The sequence below is a fragment of the Gekko japonicus genome, unplaced genomic scaffold (assembly GCF_001447785.1).
Source record: "Gekko japonicus isolate JY-2015 unplaced genomic scaffold, Gekko_japonicus_V1.1 scaffold3514, whole genome shotgun sequence".
Taxonomy (NCBI): Eukaryota; Metazoa; Chordata; class Lepidosauria; order Squamata; family Gekkonidae; genus Gekko; species Gekko japonicus.
In genome coordinates, this window is record NW_015176553.1 from 126690 (window position 1) to 148586 (window position 21897).

General features: G+C 43.8%; 1 protein-coding gene across 1 annotated transcript in view; it reads right to left on the reverse strand.

The window, feature by feature from the left end:
- LOC107124088 (dynein heavy chain 9, axonemal-like) overlaps positions 1-20629 on the reverse strand; it is a gene marked incomplete at its 5' end in the record, with an annotated part of 50563 nt that extends 29934 nt beyond the window's left edge. The window contains 4 exons of the mRNA XM_015427477.1: positions 10701-10826; positions 16774-16926; positions 18942-19068; positions 20431-20629. Of these exons, the coding sequence (XP_015282963.1) occupies positions 10701-10826; positions 16774-16926; positions 18942-19068; positions 20431-20629 (605 nt within the window). The remainder of the gene's footprint in view (positions 1-10700; positions 10827-16773; positions 16927-18941; positions 19069-20430) is intronic.
- Between the last annotated feature and the right edge of the window lie 1268 nt (positions 20630-21897).

Consider the following 21897-nt stretch of genomic DNA (forward strand, 5'->3'; position numbering starts at 1 on the left):
GCGCTTTGACCCACTCGTGCATCATACGTTCTTGTCTCTCGGCCATCCATTGTGTAAATTGGGCTACATCAAAGGCCGTTGCCGGGGAGGGGTTACCGGCTTTCCCTCCCCCGGCGCCCCCCTCGCCTTCTTCCATACCTGCGTCTACGTTTGGCCGAGTTTTTTGAGCTGGCGGAATCCACCCCGCTGGGCGGGGTAGGCGGGGTAGAGGAAACAGCCCTGCGTCCCTGTACGGGCCACCACTGTCACATTCGTCTCTTTTCCATTCACTTTAGAGTGGGAGCGGTGGAGTTGGGAACCTTCTTCCGTTATCTCTCTCCTCAGAACTCGGCTAGTCACTCGGAAGAACTCGCTCCAACAAGGTGACGCCTTTTATCAGCCTGAAAGCTCCCCATCAGTGTTTCTGCACAGCTGATTAGGTCTTTGCTTTCAGGCTAACCTCTTCCTCACTGGATGAGATTTCGGACATCTTTATTCCCGTTTAACTTCCAACCCTCCCACTTAAAGCCCCACAGGTTTCCCTTGTCGTCTTTAGCATTAGCATCTTCTCTGTTTGGGCCGATCTGGTAATTTCTTCTTCTCGGTGTCTGGTCTCTTCTCCTTCTCGTTGCTGTCTCCAAAGTGCCCTGCTGATATTCCTGGCCCTTCCTGTTCCCAAGGTCGTGGTATTGGCCTTTTCCTCCCGTCTTGGTGTGGCTTCCCCTTTCGTAGACAGGGGTTTCTGACAACAAGTTAATTAAACCTTTGTGGAATCTCTTAGAGAGCCAGTTTGGTGTAGTGGTTAAGTGCGCAGACTCTAATCTGGGAGAACCGGGTTTGATTCCCACACTTCCACTTGCAGCTCATGGATGACCTTGGGCAAGCCATAGCTCTGTCAGAGCTGTTCTTGAAAGAACAGTTCTCAAAAGAGCTCTCAGCCCCACCTACCTCAAAGGGTGTCTGTTGTGGGGAGGGGGAGTGGAAGGGAAAGGAGTTTGTAAACCACTCTGAGACTCCAAGTGAAGGGTGGAGTATAAATCCAACCTCTTCTTCTCTTAGTGTATTTGAAAACACAGGCTTAGAGTAGGGGGGAAGCCCATTTGGAAGGCTGATATGGCTGCTAGGTGAATCTTGTTGGAGAAGGTGGATAGACCTGAGTCTATCAAGGAAAGGAGATACTCAAAAATTTCTGCTAAGGATTCTGGCCTAATCCTCCTGTCCCTTGCCCATGTTGTAAAACACTGCCATTTAGCTTTATAAGATTTCCATGTGGCTGGTTTGCGTGATAACACTAAAACTTCAGCCACCCTGTCTGGCCAGTGGTGTATGGTGAAATGAACCATGCATGGAGATGTAGTATCTCTACACTGTGGTAATGGATCGATCCCACTGCAAGAAAGTCTTGTGTTGTGGGTAGAGGTATTTTTCTGCCCTTGAACAGGCTCCACAAATTTGGGGACTGTGTCCTTCTGGGCCATAAAGGGGATATTAAGATACATGTTGTGTTGTCTGTTTTTGGTTTCAATACCACCCAGTAAAGGAGTCTGAAGGATTGTTGTTGTTGTTCAGTCGCACAAATGTAGATGGAATGCATCTCCCAGGGAGTGGCCGTCCACAGCCGCTCTCGAACAAAAGGCTTGGCATTCTGTGTTGTCTGCCAAAGCAAACAGGTCTACCTCAGGGTGACCCCAAATTTTGAAAACTGGGAGCAAATTTTATATGTTTATGGACCACTCGTGTGTTGAAAGTGGGTCCCTGCTCAGGTGATCTGCTAATCTGTTGTCTTGCCCTGCAAGATATATGACTGTCAACTCTGTTCTGTTCTGAATGGCCCAATTTCAAAGAAGTGATGCCTCCTTGCAAAATCTTAGGGAGCCCATTCCCCCTCGTTTGTTCATGCAGTATTTTGTTGCTATGTTGTCTATGGATGTAACAGTGTCTTTCTGTGGATGGTGTCTGAATGAGAAGCAAAGGCATAGGCACAGGCCCGTAGCTACAGTGGAGCATCTCGGGGCTAGGCCCCCTGACTTACTGGTAAGTCCCATCCAGTGGCGGCAAGTGCGGGGAAGGAGCCGGGTATTCCATTAATTTAATTTAATCCCGTGCCCCCTAAGAAATTTAAATGCCCCCCAATTTAAAAAATCCTGGCTACAGGCCTGCATAGGCAGGCAGTCAGGCATTTATTATGGCAACAAGCCATAGAACGCACATGCTTAAATACAACATTCATAACATTCATATAACTGAATTTAGGACAGTAAAATAAAACTCTATAAAAATACAGTTGAGCGTAATAAAATAAAGGAAGAACATAAAACAGAGACTATTAGGCAACTATTATTATATATTTGATCATGTATTTCGGATGCAGTAGCTTGCTACTCAAAGTTTTACCACAGTTTTGGTAACTGTCCGGTTCCCATAAATTAATAATCAGTTACACTGCTCAGCACCTGATCGTCCCACCATATCTGTTATAAGAGGAGTAATATATTTGTCACGGACCTTGTTATACCAGTTACATCTGAGCATCATGTGCTCAACAGTTTCTATCTCTCCTGAGCCGCATCGACAAAGTCTATATTCAGTAGGGATCCTTTTGGATCTGCCCTCAAGCATCGTGGAGGGGAAAGCCTCACATCTGGCTAATGTGAAGGCTTTCCTAAACTTGTGAGAATCAAGCTGCAATAAATAGGACATGGGTTGCAAGCGATATTTGACAGAATCTTAGGACATCTACCAAGATCTGACTGTCTCTCCATGTCCATCATTCTCTGTTTTAGGGCTGATTTAGCCCCATTTGATTGAAGGACCATACCTAAGTATTTAAAGCAAGAAACATGCTCTAATGAGTGCCCATTTACAGACCAGGTTTTCTTCTTTTGTCTGGTCCAAAAGGCCATAACCTTGGTTTTTTGAAAATTTATTGTTAGTTCCTTATTATTACAAAAGTCTGCAAACTTACTGAAGCCTCTTCTAAGGCCAACTGGTGTTCTAGCTAAGATGACAGCATCGTCGGCATACAGTAAGATAGACATATGCTGTTGTTGAAGTTTTGGTGGATGTAAACTGGGGGAGTCCAAGTAACTTACTATATCATTAATATATAGATTAAACAGGGTTGCTAGTATGCAACCCTGCCTAACTCCCCTATAGGTGTTAATAGGGTCTGATAAGTTTCCTTTCCTGTTAAACCTAACCTGCAAATGAGTGTTATCATGAAGAGCCTGCAACAAAAACGGGAAACCTTCTGTCAATTGAGGAAACTTCTAAACCGGCCCACAAAGGCATATCTAATGGCTCTAAGCTCTAAAACATTAATATGGTGTCTTGACTCAGCTGGACTCCAGTGACCATTAATACAGATTTAACCACAGTGAACTCCCCACTCTTTTAAAGAAGCATCAGTAAACAGATGGAGATTGGGGGAGGGAATTGCTAGGAATACCCCTTTTAATAGGTTCAAATCTAGTGATCACCAAGACAGGGATCTAATGATCCATCTGGGTATAGTTTCTGCCACTGGAGGTCTATTCCCATTCTGAAATTTCTTAGAGACCAGTTCTGCAGGAGATGCATGCTAAGTCTGACATGACAGATCATAGCTGTGGTTGAAGCCATGAGGCTTAAAAGCTTCTGAATGTGAAACACTTTTTGAAATCCTGAGTGAGACATTTTTGTCACACATTTTTGTATTGCTCTAGCTCTACTCACTGGGAGATACACTTTATGTGAGACAGAATTTAGTCTCGCTCCGATGAACTCCACAGTAGGGACTAGAATGGATTTTGGAAAATTTATTAGGACCCCCAACAAGTTGTTTATTGTCAAAGATATATGTGATGCGAGTTGTGAACTTGACTCCCCAATGAGAAACCAGTCATCCAAGAAAGAATAAATCTAACAGCTATTTAAGCACAAATACACTACAATAGCTGAAAAGCATTTCATAAAGACCCTTGGAGCTGTGGCTAAGTCAAATGGTAACACTGTGTAGTGATAAGATTGACCTGCACATTTAAATCTCAAGAACTTCCTGCAAGTTTCATGAATGGCAATTTATTTATTTATTTATTTATTTATTTGATTTTTATCCCGCCCTCCCTGCCAAGGCAGGGCAATGTGGAAATAAGCATCTTTTAAATCTAGGACTGCAAGCCCTGACCTGGATAGCCCAGGCAGGGTCATGGCTTGTACAAGGCCCGCGGGATGACACCATCTCCCAAATTCACAACGCGCCCGAATCTTAGAGCCTGCCCTGCCATGCATTTTTCTGCCATGCCGCACTGGCCAAAGCATGGTTTCCACCTCCTTGAATAAGTCAGCAGTGGCTGCCACACAGCCTCAGCAGAGCAACTCCTCCTCCTTGTACCTTCCTTCCGGAAATGCACCATTCTCGTCAGCGGTGCATTTCCGGAGTAGCTGGCAGCTGTGCATCATCATCAGAACTCCTTGCTTCCTATTTCCCATGATCAGCAGCAGAGCTCCTTGCTTTCCTGTTTCCCGTGGTCTGTCTGGGTCGGAAATCCTCTTCTGAATCATCCAGTTTGGTCCTCTTTGTCCCCATCGCAATTTTAGTTTTTAATTTTTAATAAACCTCTTTTCCCCCTCTTGGCCCCCCACAAAAAGGTCTAACTATAGGGCTGAGTCCAGGAAAGCCTGATCTCATCAGATCTCAGAAGCTAAGCAAAGCTGACACAAGTACTTAGAAGGGAGACCTCCAAGGAATACCAGGGCTAGGATGCAGAGGCAGGCAATAGTAAGCCACCTCTCTGAAATGTCCAAGCCCTACTAGGGGTCACCAGAAGTCAATCATGACTTCCAGGCATACAAACAAACAACACTCACCAAAAACAAATATCTAGAACTGCAAACCAGCATCCTCTGTCAATAAAGGTGAAGATATCCTCTAGGGTTAGCATACAAAACTTGAAGATATTCAAATATTTATTGATAGGCCTTAAATGACCTCCCTTTTTAGCTATCAAAAAATAGTTGGAATAAAAACCTTTTATGCTCTTTTAAGTGGGGAACAATCTGCACAGCTCCCTTTTGGAGGAGATGCCGAATTCCTTGCTGTAAAAGCAAGTTGGAAGCAGCCTCTTTGGAAGTAAGATTAATACTGAGGAGTGGATTTTAATTCCAGAAAATATCCAAATTTTATTATACTCAAAACCCAAACAACTTGTGTAATTGAACCCCAATGGGGTTGTCAGGCTCGGGTTGTTTGACCAACTGTACTTGTTGTATTGTTGCCTTAATGATTACTGTGCCTGTTGTATGTCCTCCCTGCTTATTGGCATAACCTTTTCTGCTCCCTTCATACTGTGTTATTCTGCAGCATGTATCGCTTACCCTTGCCTGCCACCACACTCCTGGGGGGGGGAGTGAGTGTCTGTAGGAGTAGGGATGTTAGCTTCAGTAAATCTTCTATGCCGCCCCAAGAGACTTCTTTCACACAGGAAGTTGTCCTTGGAGAAAAGTCTTTAATTAGCTAGTTGTGGACCGTATATCTTTCAGGGTCTGTATAGTACTGCTGATGTGTATGAATGGAATGTGTGATTGTAACTATATGCACCTTTCCCGCCCTGGCACCCCACTCCTGACAAAGAGTTCAATCCCTGCACATCTCATATCTTCTAATAAAACTTTCTTCCAAGATAGTGTGTGTGGAGAGTGATTTCTATTAATTAGCCAGTTTTTGATCCACAAAAGGACTTGTCCTTTTATCCCATGATTTTTGAGCTTACTTAGGAGCCTTTGATGAGGAACTTTATCAAAAGCTTTCTGGAAGCCAAGGTAAACAATATCTATTCGGTCCCCTTTGTCCACATGTTTGTTCACCCCTCAAAGAACACTAACAGGTTAGTTAGACAAGATAACAGATTAGTTAGACAACAGGTTAGTTAGGAAAAAAAGGGATAAATCACCAGGCCCAGATGGCATACATCCGAGAGTTCTAAAAGAACTCAAATGTGAACTTGTGGATCTCCTTACAAAAATATGTAATCTTTCCTTAAAATCTGCCTCCATTGGTTTCCACCAATTTACCCAGTATCGACGTCAGACTGACTGGCCTGTAATTTCCCAGATCTCCTCTGGAACCCTTTTTAAAGATGGGAGTGACATTAGCTACCTTCCAGTCCTCAGGAATGGAGGCAGATTTGAAGGAAAGATTACATATTTTTGTCAGGAGATCCACAAGTTCACAATTGAGTTCTTTCAGAACTCTCGGATATATGCCATCTGGGCCTGGTGATTTATCAGTTTTTAAGTTGTCTATCAGTTTTAGGACCTCCTCTCTCGTCACCTCAATCTGACTCAGGTCTTTCAACACCCCTCCCGAACTCAGCGGCTCTGGAGTGGGCAAGCACCTCTCATCTTCCACAGTGAAGACGGAGGCAAAAAATGCATTTAGCTTCTCAGCCATTTCCCTATCATCCTTCAGTACTCCTTTTACCCCTTGGTCATCCAAGGGCCCCACTGCCTCCCTGGCTGGTTTCCTGCTTCTAATGTATTTGAAGAAAGTTTTATTGTTGGTCTTTACATTTTTTGCTATATGCTCCTCATATTCCCTTTTTGCATGCCTGACCACAGACTTGCATTTTATTTGCCATAGCCTGTGTTCTGTTTTATCAGCCTCACTGTGACTAGCTTTCCACCGCTTAAAGGAATCCTTTTTACCTTTTACAGCTTCCATTACTTTGTTTGTTAACCATGTAGGCTTTTTCTTATACCTGTTTGTGCCTTTCCTAACCTGCGGAATATATTTTATTTGAGCTTCTAGAATTGTAGTTTTAAACAGTTTCCAAGCTTCCCCAATGGTTTTGACCCTTTCTACTTTTCCCTTCAGTTTCCTCCCCACATGTCCCCTCATATCAGAAAAATTACCCCTTTTAAAGTTAAAAGTGGTTGTGTGAGTCTTTTTGGCCAATTCCCTATTTGTACAAATGTTGAACTCAACAACATTATGATCACTGTTCCCAAGCGGTGCAATCACTTTTACATCTCTCACCAGGTCTTGAGTGTTACTTAGGACCAAATCAAGGATCGCCTCTCCCCTGGTAGGTTCCATGACCATCTGCTCCATAGCACAGTCATTTAGAGTGTCTAGAAACTCAATCTCTTTCTCTCGACTAGAACACATATTGACCCAATCAATGTGTGGGTAGTTAAAATCACCTATTACGACACAGTGTTTTTGTCTAGCTGCTATCTTTAATTCATTCATCATTTTATAATCCTCCTCTATCTTTTGATCCGGTGGGCGATAACAAACTCCCAGTGTTAAGTTTCCTTTTGGCCCCCCTATTTCAACCCACAGAACTTCAAGAAGCGAATCCAATTCTCTTAGCCTCTCGATCTTTCTGGACTTTATACCCTCTCTGACATACAGAGCCACCCCACCTCCAACCCTTCCCCCCCTATCCTTCCGATATAATATATAACCGGGAATCACCGTATCCCACTGATTTTCCTCATCCCACCAAGTTTCTGAAATACCCACAATGTCTATTTTTCCCTCTGACACCAAGCACTCCAACTCCCCGATTTTACCTCGGACACTTCGAGCATTTGTATAGAAACAGCTGTAATTTCCCATACTGGTTAAGCCTGCCACCTTCCTCTTGCAATCTCGAGACCAGAAACTCAATCTCTTTTTCTTGACTAGAACACATATTGACCCAATCAATGTGTGGGTCGTTAAAATCACCTATTACAACACAGTTTTTTTTCTAGCTGCTATCTTTAATTCATTCATCATTTTATAATCCTCCTCTATCTTTTGATCTGGTGGGCGATAACAAACTCCCAGTGTTAAGTTTCCTTTTGGGCCCCCTATTTCAACCCACAGAATTTCCAGAAGCAAATCCAATTATCTTAGCCTCTCAATCTTTCTGGACTTTATACCCTCTTTGACATACAGAGCCACCCCACCTCCAGCCCTTCCCCCCTATCCTTCCGATATAATATATAACCGGGAATCACTGTATCCCACTGATTTTCCTCATCCCACCAAGTTTCTGAAATACCCACAATGTCTATTTTTCCCTCCAACACCAAGCACTCCAACTCCCCGATTTTACCTCGGACACTTCTAGCATTTGAATAGAAACAGCTATAATTTCCCATACAAGTTAAGCCTGCCACCTTCCTCTTGCTATCTTAAGACCTTTTCAGGCAGTCCATGTCACTAGCCATGGTCTCAGTGGACAATTTCAATCCACCTCCCTGTAGAAAAGCAACAGGTACCCCCTCATCTCTCTGAGATGAGCCAACCCGAACCAGAGACTTTTCATCTCCTGTCGGCTTTCCCCCAATATTCAGTTTAAATCAAAGTTAACTTTCATATTTTTAAAAAGCCATTCTTCAAAGCCTCTAATAAATTAAAACAAAACAAAAACCCTCTGAGCTGTAAAACCATCTGATAATCTTTACGCACCAGCAACCTGATTCTCACAGCACTGATTTGGTTCAAGATCTATTAAAATGCAGCCAATATTTGTAAGGACACGAACTGAGAAGCTTTGCTAAAACTTTACTGCTGGGCTTCCATCATTCTAATGCATGGTTCTGAATTTCTTCTCTCCATATGCCAAGCTCCAAGATACACATTCTAACACAGGAGTTACCCCCACAGCAAGGTTAAAGAACGTCTATCATGAAACTGAGGTACTAATATTCTGTTCAGATAACAGAAGTTACATTTTCCAGAAGATCATTAAGTATGCTGCATTCATTGTACTCATTGTATTCATTATAACGTAAAAGTCTCTGTTTCCCCCCTCTGATCTTTGTGTTTGTTGGTTAGTCTCAAGGGGTGGAGTCCTTGCTCATTAATTTTGTTTATAAGTTTGAACTGTAGCCTGCATGTGCTCCCTTGTTCTAAAACCAGTTGCTCCCACCTTTGTATCTCCTTGCTAATAAATGGATGTTGTTTTGAACACATCCATCTCTGCTGTGGGAACCTACAAGCAGGAACCTGAGTGAGCATCCTGACCTGCAAGCAAAAAGGAACATCACAATAAGGACTCTGCTTCATGTTAGAGAACAAGTTTGATATTTGTTTTATGAACTACTTATTGCTACACATGGACTGTGCACACACACATAGGCTCAGAGAGCTGTACACTTTAGGTCACCTGTTGTGATGCCACACATAGAGGGTGCCTGCACATACCTTACATGGAAATAAGGTTTCAGCTACACAGTTGCCCAGCCTGGTGAAGAAGCACAAACCTCCATTATTGTGAGCAATGAAACAACAACTCTAGGAAGAAACAGCCCCCATGGCAAAGCTGCTTGTGGTCACGTACCACCCATCAACTGCTTTGTTCCTGAGCTGGCTTTTCCTGCCAGATGGACATCTGGTTATCAATGGAGCTGGCCAACTTCATCAACATGACAATGAAGCATCCTGACGCCTGGATTTCACAGCTGTCCAGATGCCATACTTCGAGTAAGGTTTTAGGTTACAATATTGGCCACCCCTCCTAGGTAACCTCCCTCCCTACCTGCAACCAATAGGATTGTTTTTAAGACGGACTAACAGGTAGGTGGGTCAAGAGGCTGGCACGGTTACCACCCACCTCTTGGATCCCCTATAAAAGAAGAGAACCAGTCACCTGACTCCTCCTAGCTAGCACTCCCCCCAAGACGACCCCTGTCTGCTTTTACCCCTCTTGAGTCCCACTTGCTATCCCCCAACCCTTGCCTCTACTGCCCATGCGTTCCAGCTGGTTCTGGTCGTGTGTGGATTCCCTTTGTTTCCATTTCTTCCCATCCATTCTTCATTGGAACAACCACGCTTCAGGACAGATAAGTATCACCCGTCATCATTCCTACCTGCTAATGCAACTGTGCTTATTTCATACTGTAATTCTTAGGAACTTGATTGAATGTGTGAGTGCATCAGTATTGTTTGTATGAGACATATTTTTAAGTAAAAGACATCTATTTTAACTACAACAGCCTTGAATCCTTTACTGGTAACCCTTGGTGGGATCAGGACCTTGGTATAAATTGGCAAGAACCCATTTATAAATTGGCAATTGCTGTAAATAAAGCAATTCGGCTAACATTCACAGCCATCCACTGGGCTGTACTCACTTTCTGAACTGCAGACCAACATCAAGCAAGTAACTGACGGTATCTACCACAGAAAGCCATGACACACAATCACCACTTCTTAGAAAGCAGCCTCGTATATTCAGAGAACGATGGCTGTTGGTTGTTCACTGGAAGTCTGACCAAGTGTAACAGAGGTGGCAGCTGCTCAGGACAGGAAGATAATCAGGATTCTCTCCCACTACTACCAGTGAAGCAGGGAGGAGGAGACGCTCTCTGACTCTCAGCGCGTCTCCCAGCAAAGTGGCAGGGGGAGCGACAGCAGTTAGAGACGGGGTGGAAAATCCCAGTGTGCATGCAGCTCAGCAGAAGTAGCAAAATACCCTGGGCTGACCAAGATAAGGAGGTGTGTGCGTAATTGAACTGTATAAAACTATTGTTCTTTCTGTGTCCGGGGCCCAGCCCTTTTTGAGCACTCCTCGCAGCTGGGCCTGACGTCAATAAAGCACTTTTCCTTTCTCACCCGTTGTCTGGATGTTTCTCTGCGCCTTCCTAAATCCTGCCTCCTGCTACACCAGTATGACCACCATCCCACCCAACACCCAGCAGATCATCATCAGCAGAAGAAATAGGGTGCTTATTTCAGGACATACCTGTGCAGGGTAGTCAAAAAGCCACTGCTCCCTTGCCTTTTCCTCATAAGCCATCACTGCTTCTGTCATTTCATGCCTCACAGTGGCCCTCATATGGTGCAGCACCTGATTCAGCCAGCTCTCCACCTGTAGGAGAAAAAGAATCCAGAAATTTACCATCAAACAATGGTTCCTCCTGCCTCCATGAAACTACAATAGAATTTTGCTGCTTATGGCAACTAAAACAGTATCCAGGTAGTAATCAATGAGATTGGTCCAGTTGCGGCTGTCCCTCATTTGCTGTCAGAGGAGCAACTGCACATATATACCATAACCTTGGGGAAAGGGGCTGTTAAGAAGTGATTCTAGGGTTTAGAGCACAACCCCATACTTGTGTATTCAGAGGTATACATAGGACTGCAGCCTTATCTCTCTGGTTTCATTTTGTTCTATGGACTGAATTGTGTGTTTTTTTACACAAGGGACTTTTCAAATACTCAATCCACCGCCTTTAGCCTATCTTTAGTGTGAAAAGGTGCAATCCAATAAGAGTTGTATCAGTCACATTCAGAAACCAAGACAAACAGATATTTGGATATGATGGACACAAACATGGTTTAGTGCCATGCTCTCTCCTCAGACCTTCCTGACCCCTTCTGTGATCTGACACAAAGTGAATCAAACTCCAGTATACCATGATGTTCAAATGAGGGCACCTGGGCAAACAACCCCTATGTCATGTGCAGGGGCTCTACCATGCATGCCCACAGAGGAGGGCAAGAAGACCCCACCAGTTCCTTCTGACCACTGCAAAAAGCCTCAAGAAAGGAAGAGGACCAACAGCAGAGGGGAAGGAGTGTGGGTGGCGTGAATGCACAAATGACTACACGAAGATCACCAGTTACAGGTAAGCAACCTACCTTCTTCGTGGTCTCTGTCCATCACATCGTTGGGCAAATAACAAGCACAGGCCTACCTGGAGGAGGGTGCTGGAAGGGACTCAACCACACACCGACTGCAACATGGAGCATCCCAACGAAGTTTGTTGATGGAGAAGAAGGTCCAGGGCATAGTGTTCCACAAAGGTGTGAGATGTAGCCTATGTGGCAGCATAGCAGATCTCTCGCAGGGAAGTGTCCAGAGCTCATGTAGAATAAGCACGCACAGGTCCAGGAAGTGGCTTTTTAGCTAGCATGTAATAGAGCTTGATAGTCTCTACTATCCATCTGGATAATCTTTGTGAAGCGATTTTAGGTCCTTTTGTGGCATAGGACACAAAAGAGTTGGGGTTTTACTAAAGTCCCAAGTTCTGTGTAGATAGAAGAGTAGAGCTCTGTTTACGTCAAGAGAACAAAGATGACACTCTGAATCATCCCAAGGACAAGGAAAAAGAACAGGTACAGCAATGTCTGCTTGGAGGTGGAACTCTGAAACCACCTTGGGAAGGGTGATGTCCAGAGCTAGAGAGACACCATCCTGGTGAAATGTCTGGTAGAGAGGATCACAGTGTAACGCCATGAGTTCACCCACCCTTCTAGCAGAGGTAATAGCAACTAGAAAGGTAGTTTTCCACAACAGAAGCTGCAGTTTGAACAGCCTTCCCGAGAGCCTGGTCAAAACCAGTGGGAGATCCCAAGCCGGTGTGGAATGACAAACTAATGGGAAGAGACAAAGGAGCCCCTTAAGGAATTTCTCTGTGTGGGGGGTGAGTGAATATCAAATGCCCATCAATAGGAGTGTGATGGACAGAAATAGCTGCCAAGTACACAGAGAGTGATGAGTGACTTAGACCTAAGTCTACCAAAGAGAGCTCAAAGATAGCCAAAAGATCTAACAGAGGTACAGGCAGATTAGTGAAGTCAGGATAGCGCAAAAAACCTCTTCCATTTATAAGTCATAGGATTTGCGGGTGGAGGGTTTTCTGCAATTCAGCATAATGTGATCTATCCTTTGCTGCAGATCCATCAGAAGATTCTCCATGCTGTAAGTTTCAGGTGTGGGACATTGTGGTACAGTACCAAGCCCACTTGGGAGAGCAGGAGATCTGTCGCCATTGGGAAGTGGTGGAAGAAATCCCTGGAGACATGTAGAAGCATCGGGGACCAGTGTTGGTATGGCTACCACAATGTTCTTAGGATGCATGTCAGAGTTTCCACCATGTCAAAAATTGTATTCGTAACAGTGGGGAAAGGTTACACTGTGGATAGGTTTAGTGTGTGAGCCATATGTTTGATGAAGCCTCCGTAGGATTTCAGGTCTCCTGATGGAGAAATAGGAAGATCGCCTGTCACTTTAGGTGTCGGGAATGGATCAGAATTGGAGTTACGGTAATCTGATCTTTCATCCCCTGAGTCATGAGCGGAATCATTGAATGATTCTCCAGAGTCAGAAGGATCCGAAAAGTGTGCCGATGTCAGGGCTCTCAGTATCAGTGGTATCAGTACCAAAGGTGAGGTTTTGGTTTTCTCCATATGCTTGTGAGGCCGATCCATCAGGGGTGGTAGTCGCGACAGGGTTGTTTCTGGTCTCAGAGTAGGATCCCGGTAGCGAGACAGGCAGGAAGAGGTGGACTGTCGAACCCAATCCATCGGCATGCAACCCGAAAGCCAGGGAATGGTAGAAAAAAGTAGGTAGGCTCCACACAGGTACAGCCAATGTCTCTGATCCCCTGGGATAGGAGGTGGTGGAGGAGGCTGAAAACTCATTGATTGATACCAATTGTCGAAAGAGCGATCGTGGGAAATGTGTGGAGAGGTAGGATGAAAGGATCCAGTATTCCGATCCCTGTTTTCAGTGTGGATGCTTTCAGCGCTGGAGGAATAGGATTTTTGAGTTAAGTCCATCTCATGGTCAGAATCGGAGAACCGTATCTGTTGAGCCAGAGGCAATGCCACTCTCATGAGGGACTGGCTCTGAATAAGAGAATTGCGCAGTTTGAGGGGGGGGCTGGAGGAGGCTCTGACACATGGTGTGGTGTCGGGTTAGCCCTGAATGGAGAGCTCTTGGGTTTCTCCTTGTGTTTCTTTAGCTTGTCTTGCTTATGCCCCTTATCCTTCCTGCATTTCTTGGCAGAAGTAGGGTTGTCCAATTCAGTGGCTGGGACCAAGTATTTTGACACTGGTCGATCGGCATCGGAAGGAGTCAATATCGGTGACATAGCCATTGGCAATGTTGAAGCGGGGGTTGACATCGAAGCGTGGCTGGAGGTCTCATGTGATGATGCCATCACAGGTGAGAGAGCCAATTCAAGGAGTCTGGCTGCTCAATTTTTTCTTGTTTGTTTAGGGAATTTAGAACAGTGTACACAGGACTCCACGTGGTGGGCTTCCCCAAGGCAGAGTAGGCAGAGAAACTGTCTGCCAGGCGGTGTGATTTTTCTACCACACTTCAGGCACCGTTTGAAAAAAACCCAATGTTTGGCCATAGGCTAGAGTGGAATGGCCTGGGTACAGTCTAGGGGGGGAAGGTGGCGAGAAGGGGGCCAAGGCTGTGGCCCACTGTAAAGTCACTAACTGTCCAGAAAAATGTTGTTGTCCATGAAAAGTACTGGGTTTGCCGCATGGAGGACTCGGACGACGACATACTGTAGCACACGTTTATTGTACTTCACATAACAAAGACTAACTCAAACGGCCAACAGGGCCAACTATATACATATCCACCAGCAACCCCCCCACTCCCATTGGAGGGTTTGAATGTCCCGCCAAGGTGGCTATTGGTTGGGGCTGGGGGATCCAGGATCCGAAGTTTCTATTGTTCTAGGATCCAAGCTCTGGCTTTTCCGCAGACCCCTGGTGGCGGTCCATGTACATAACAGTCCATTTCAGGTCCAAAGAGAATTGTCCAAGAGAAGGTTTTTAGAACGAAAAGGCAGTTACCAACCAAAGTGAGGAGAGAAGTCCGAACAGCGTGGCAGTCAGAAGAAAACTGGTGGGATCCTCGTGTCCTCCCATGTGGGCATACACAGTGGAGCCCCTGCTCATGATACAGGGGTTGGGCACAAAAAATCCTTTCTGCTTTCTATGTTACTGGTGTAACTCAAGATCAGGCACCTCTTTCTTTAATCAGTGATTTCAGTTTATTAGAACAGAACACGTAACAACACAGAACACACAGAACAACCCCAACTTTATACAGTTTGGAACTGGCTAAACCACACCCCCAAAACAGTAAGGTCCAATCATAAGTGAGTGCTTAGGACCAATAGGGTTTGTTCCTGCCAAAAGTCATAGTCTTCCCTGATTGGTCCATTGCACAACGGCAGCCAATCAGGCTGTTGATTTCAGGATCCTGAGAGTCTATGGAGCTTGTGACTGAAGCTCAGGCTCATTCCACAATTCAGGCTATCCATATAACACAATACATAACAGTTACCAATCGGGATCAGCGCAGGTGCACTATATCCCAACGGTGTGATGCACAGAGACCACGAAGAAGATCTAGAATTCTAAACTGGGATTGAATGGAGGTCTAGAATCTCAGTGTAATGATTTCATGTTTTGATGTGTGTGTTTCTTTAAATGTTTAGTTTGACTGCAGTAATGTAAGGAGAGTGATAGAGGGAGATGAGTGTGATGTGACTGGCTGATGACTGAGAGTGTGGGAGGAGGGGTGTCTCTGAGGTGATTCTGTGTTTTTGGAGAGACGAGTGTGGAGAGTTTTGGAGTTTAGCCTGTATGGCAGAAGAAGCAGTTTGAGTCTATCCTGTGCGGCTAAGACAAACTGTTTAGCCTGTGTGGCTAAAACAATCAGTTCAGCCTGTGTGGCTAAGAGAGGCAGAGTTTAGCCTGTGTGGCTAAGAGAGGCAGAGTTTAGCCTCTGTGGCTAAGGCTGTCAGAGTTGAGTTTTGGTGTTTTGAGAGACAGTGTGTGATGCAAAGCTTTATCAGTTATATATATGTTTCTTTCTTCCACAACAGTTCAAAAATACTCAGAGACCTGTTTTGTTCTTTTATATATAAATCATTATTTGTTTAAACTTATCCCAGCAGTCAGAACAGTCCTTCCTCAGGGCCACATCATCCTCTGAAGTACCCAGACATAGGATCATTCTACCATAATAGAGAGATTTAGAATTTTTAATTCCTGGGGGCAGCAGTAATCTACTAAGTTTATGTGAACAGAGTGTGTTTTAAAGGAAAAACAGTCTCCCATTAAGGAGGGCGTCACATCCAGTTTGTGAGGGCTCCAATAGCTTGAGTGCCTGTATTCAGATGCAACAGAAAACTGGAGCTTGATTGGAGGCTTACCAAACTGCCAATCTTTTGACTGCATTTTGCATGTGATAGGAAGAGGGAAGGGAAAGAGACAAACACATGTGTATGCCATCAAGCTGTCTTCATGCCAGTCATGAAAAAGCTTTGGTTTGACAAGCAGCCATCAAATGAGAATGCTGATGGTGTAGCTTGGTTCTAAATCTTCTACTAACATCAGTCAACTGCTGCACAAAAGACTACATATGTATGGGGAAGAGCTTTCACATAGAGCTCTCTTTTTTTTCTTCCACATGACATCATCATGCAGTCACTCATCTTCTAGGTCTTCCCCCATTATGCTGTGTAATTTCCAAATCCTACATTGGTACAATCTTCCAAGGAAGATCGTGCTCAAAGCAGGTTTGGGATTCATGGAGATGGGAAGGTGCAGATTTGTGCACCTTCTTGCCCTTACCCATTACCAAAATCTCCCCATTTCCCACTGTACCCACCATTCCAACCTCCTCCCACTACCAGACTTTTTCCTGTTCTTGTTGGTAGTAGGCATATTACTGTAGCAGAATGCCCTTAGGGGGGAGGGGGAATGGTAGCCACAAGGGGAAAGCATGGAGACAATCTCTGTGCAGAGGCTCCATTACTGATGCAAAAGTAGTGACAGCAAAAGGGGAATCATTCCCACATGGAAGAAACCTAAGACAGTTGGTATTCTTATTTTTGCTTTAACCTTGTGATCATACAGTAGGACATATCAGAGCCAGACGTTCTGTTAGTTGTGTTTGCCACTTACATCTACCACTGTCCCAATGAAACATTCCCATGAAGCAGAGATTTTTAAAAACACAGCTGTAGTTCTCATTTGGATTTGTGACATTACCCTACCTGGCCACTGCAGTCACATGGTTCACTGAAACTAACATACTCGTCCTCTTTGCTATACATCCCTAAGGTCAGCTTGGTTGGATGTTGATCAGAATCCACCTGGAATTTCATTTTGGCCATATTGTCAAAGAGTTTTGAAAGATGGCGCTGGACCTGCAAAAAATTAATTAGGTCTGAGCAATAGGAAGTCAGAGTAAATACAACTTTCCCATATTGTTTTTTGGAGGAATGGTTCCCAGTGATGCCATGGGAGAATACCAGCACCAGCAGAGCTGTACCATAGGACCAGAGTGAAAGACAAAGGCAGCTTATATTTAATGTCCATTTTTTTCAGTTTAGATAAATAAATTCTCTGAAATGGCCAAGAGCCATAACTGGCATTCAGCAGCTTATAGAAGCAGCTCACGGCAGTCCTGAGAAAAGCTCCTTTTATGTACAAAACATCCTTCCTTCTATTTGATAAACTGTATATAAAGCATTCTCAGTCTCCACCAATGGGTCCCCTAAAGCCTTCAATTGCACTTAAATCATTGCAAGTTCAATACCGGTCCCACTAAGATAAAATTGTTATGCATTTAATCCTCCTCCTGGTATCAGCCAACATAGCTCAGAGACAACAATGGAAAGGCCACAGGTTTATCTACATTTGATTCCACTTGACATTTATTTTGATTTTATTGCAGATCCCTTTAAATAGGACTAACAGATACACCTCAAAGAATTCTATCATACTAGGGAACTTTTCAAAGCAATATTTTTCTCTGTGTTCCTTATGTCTTCCCCGGTGTGTCTGACATTGATCAAATGTGAAGGTCTGAGTAACTAAAAAAACTTCTGCACTGGAGGAAACCACATTTTCTGGGTATAAATATGAATTATTACATAACACACATTAATCTAACAGCCACAAATCATGAGGATCACATGAAATCAGTTGTCCTATCAACAGAACTACATAGCCTCCTATGGATAAGTACAAAAGTCTAAGAGATGGTTATATTTCATTCTGTTCCCCATTTTTCAGCCAGCACAGAGCACTTTTGACAGGCATCAAGTGGTTTTGCTGAACAGATACCTCCAGATAGACCATACTTGTTGGATACTCTACAAAATCAAATTCACCTTATGGAAGACAAGGAACACATTTGCACCTCCAACCTACATGAACATCTTGGAATCCTAAGTGAAAGAGGACAACTTTCATCCTATTTCAAGAAACTTGATTCTGGACTCCTCCATCTTAAGTGACTGGATTGTGAAGATGGAAGCATGGTTCACACTGGGAAGCAACCAGACCCAATCTTGTTTGTTCTGGCAGCCCCCAGCTGTGGTAGAAAGAATGGATTGTGTCGCTGGAGTTCCTACCACCCATAAGCACAATTGCCCCTTCTACCATGTTCAGTTTTTTTAACAACACATGTGTGGGCATGGTTTAAAAAATAATATATGGACAGAGGAAGAAAGTACAAACAGCTGTTCAAAAAATGGAAGAAAGGGCCCCAGAAAAAGCATCACTCAGGTTTGTCTGGCATGTAAAATGTCCAGGGATACCCTTGAAAAAAACAATATGTGCCCCACATGCATGTATAAATGGAACCTGCATACTATTTTTGCCTCCTAAGTAACCTATTTTAAAATCAGGATCTCCGCCAACAGGAGCTGGAAGTGGAAGGGAAAAAACTGGAAGAATTCTGTTCCTTTTAAAAGGTTCCTTGATTTCTGAGGCATACCAAAATTAGTAATCAATTCCAATCCAATTTTAGTAAATCCTTAGGGTTTTTTGAGCCAAAAGCTTCCCAGCACTAAATTGGATGATGCTATGGAAGGCACATAAGAAACAGTCAGGTGGGGGAGAGTCTGCAACAAGAGCTATGGATCCTGCTAACCCAATCTGTACTAACCCCAATCAGTGTGAGGATCTGGACAACCTCCAGGTAGCCTGCAGGTATCCAAACAGCTGTGTTTTGGTGCCCAGCATTTAAATAAAAGACTTAATCTGCAAGTGTCCACCTATCCTGTCTGTGATGACTAGGCTTAATAGAGCTCCATGAAAACAGGAGCATGGGATGTACAGGCTGCCATCTCGTGGAGATTCATAATGAAACGAAAGATTACGGTTGGTGTTGCAGCCGTGACAGAACAGTGGGAAAGAAACTGAGGTGTCTTACCAACTGTGGGTTGGTGCCATTTGAAAGAATATCCAGTAAGTCAGCAGAGGAAATAAAGTAAAATCTAGGAAACGCCAGCCGCTTGGTGTCCAAGTACTCAGCCAAGGCTTTTTCACACAGAGACAATCTGACAAAATCAAACACAGAACAGCATATATGCAGACCACAGACTGAACCAGAAAATCTGAGAAAAACAAACAGAACCCACTTTCCAAGCAGGGTTTAGCTTTTTCTTACTAAACCATTCCTTTGGAACTTTTTGTCAGCCACTGCAGCTTTTTGATAGCTATCAAATCAGTTTACAACTGGGAACAGAAGGTTCATAGTGGATAAGAGACAGGACAATGATCCAGGAGGTCATCTGTTCAAAATTTGCCTCTGCCACAAACTCACTAGGTGGCCTCAGGCAACCTGTCCTCTCTCAGCCTCCATCCCCCATTTACAATATAGAGATAATAGCACTGTCCTACTTCTCAAGATTGTTGTGCTGTGATTTGAAGCACTTTGGATACTAAAAGCACTATATGAAGAATAGGTATTATTATGATCATCTAAACCAAAGGATATGACAAAATATAGACACCTGAATGATAAAACCAATGAATAAGCAAAATCTATATGTATTTTAAGAGCTAGAGCCTTACAGTACAATCCTGTGGAGACTTATTCCAGTCTAAGACCATTAAATTCAATAGGCTTAGACTGGATAGCTCTGCACAGGATTGGACTATTTGAATAACACATAAAAGCAGAGAAATCAGGTTATTAAAAAGTCAACTGCATTTTCAGATATAAACTTCTTACAACAATTTAAGGAAAATGATGAATTAGTGTAGACCATATATAATTTAACATCAAATAAAGCTCCAAAGTACACCAATTCTTAAGCTGCAGTTTATCATTTATTGTTTGCCTTAAGTGTTGTGGACTGGATTTTCTTGCTCTATGGACATTTCTGCTTTTCCAGTTTGGAATTGTGAAGTCTTTTCTCCACTTTGGAATTGTGAAGTCTATTCTGGGATTGTAAAGTTTCCTTCAAATTCTTAACCTGTTTGTGTACTAATTGCTTTGAACAGTATATTTAAATAATAAGAATAGCTTAAGAATTGGAATACTTTACAGATATAAACTTCTGGCATTCTTTTACAGCACCATAAGCAGAGGAAGAATCTCCCCCCCCCCCCAACAGATTTCAGTCTTTTGCTGAAATCACCACTGGTACTTTCCATCCAATAGCTGAACTAAGTATTTTGATCTCAGGGCTTTTTATTTAGGACACAGTAACAAATAATGCTGTAAATTCCCACTGAACCTTCTCCACAAGCATATGATTAAAGAAACCTTCCAAAATAATTCACCTGATGGAATCAGAGTAACATAAAAGCTTTCCTAAATGGCTACAAATGAAAATCTGATAAGATAAGCTTTCAAAGCTGTGGGAAATTTTAAATAGCAATACCACTATGCTGCCCCACTACAGAAAGCTCACCTAAGTCTGCTTCTACAAAACACATTGTTTAGTTTAATTCTGAAATGGCATGAGCCATAGGCTTCTAGCTCTGCTAAAGCAAACTGATGAAACTGGGCAGCTTTCACTGCTTTAACACTTTGGATACAGGCATTTTCCACCATGGGTGTGTTCAAGAATGAAGCCACAACTAATCTCTGCTCTCCAGCATGCACACCCCCTAACAAAAACATAGTAACCAACATGTGGTTACATACACATATCGTATTTTTACAAGACATTTTAAATATTTTAAATGCATGCTTTAGAGATGTAGAATTGGATTCTACAACTTCCTTCTGCTAAGTGATTGCCTTCTACCAAGTAGTCCTGAGTGTTTCAGCTATACAGGGAGGGGGGAATACTTCTTAAAACAGCTCTTAAAGAGATAACAAAATCCATGATTGACTAGAACAAAGTCTATCATTATGTACAGGTAGAAAGAACTTAAAGAGAACATCCTTCAAATACATGCCAGGACACAAACTCACCAAAGGTCCCATTTGTGGCACTGCAGGGAGGGAGGAGGAGGAGGAAAGGGTGGGGGCTGCCACAGTGGCTCTTGCCGGGGATGGGGGCAGTGGTGAGCACAGGAAGCTGGGGCCCACCCAAATGCTGTGTGTGTGTTTTATTTGAACCTGGAGTTAGGAACAGGAGTCATTGGTAAGGGAACCCCCACCTCGGTGCCCACCTTGCTTCTTCATTGGTACTGGGGCTGCAAACATCACAATCAGAGATAGCACTGCATGCAATTCCGCAGAGTTCCCTCTAAGCTGCGCTAGGGGGTGCTGGTGCACAAAATTTTAGCTCCAAGCTCAGGGAGTTTAAATTTCTGCTCACACTAAGGCAGGGGTGTCAAACATGCAGCCTGTGGGCCAGAACCAGCCTGCAAGCAATTGGTTCTCTCCTGCTTCTTCCTCCAGGCTGCTGCTGTGTCACCAAGCCTGTCTTCCCTCCAGTGGCTGAGAACTCCTCTTTTTCTTTTGCACTAACCACAGGACTGTTATCTTGTTTTCCTGTCTCCTCTCCCGCTTCGTCCTTGGATATAGTAAATAAAGAGAACTGTTTATTTTTTTAATGTGGAGTTCCCTCCTTTGTGCAGCAAATAGCCCACAGCCAGGACGAAGAGCACTATCAGAGTGAGTCCCTGTAGTTACAACTTCTTTACATGGTGGTACAACAGTGGCTTATTTCTGCATGAGAGAGGTGGGAGTTTTGGACCTAGGCTGAGGTTGCAGGAAGCTTGTTAAGTTGGCCAGAATGGCTGAATGCCAGGATCAAGAGTTACCACTGGCCTTTTGGAGCAAAGGTTTAACAGCAGTGGAAGAGGACGTCAGCTACAGGACTTTGCTGAAGGTTATGCTGGGATTCAGGGCCGTAGGAGTATGCTTTTAGATGAGCCAGTACAAGAACTGAGGGGTTACAAAAATATGTGATCTTTCCTTAAAA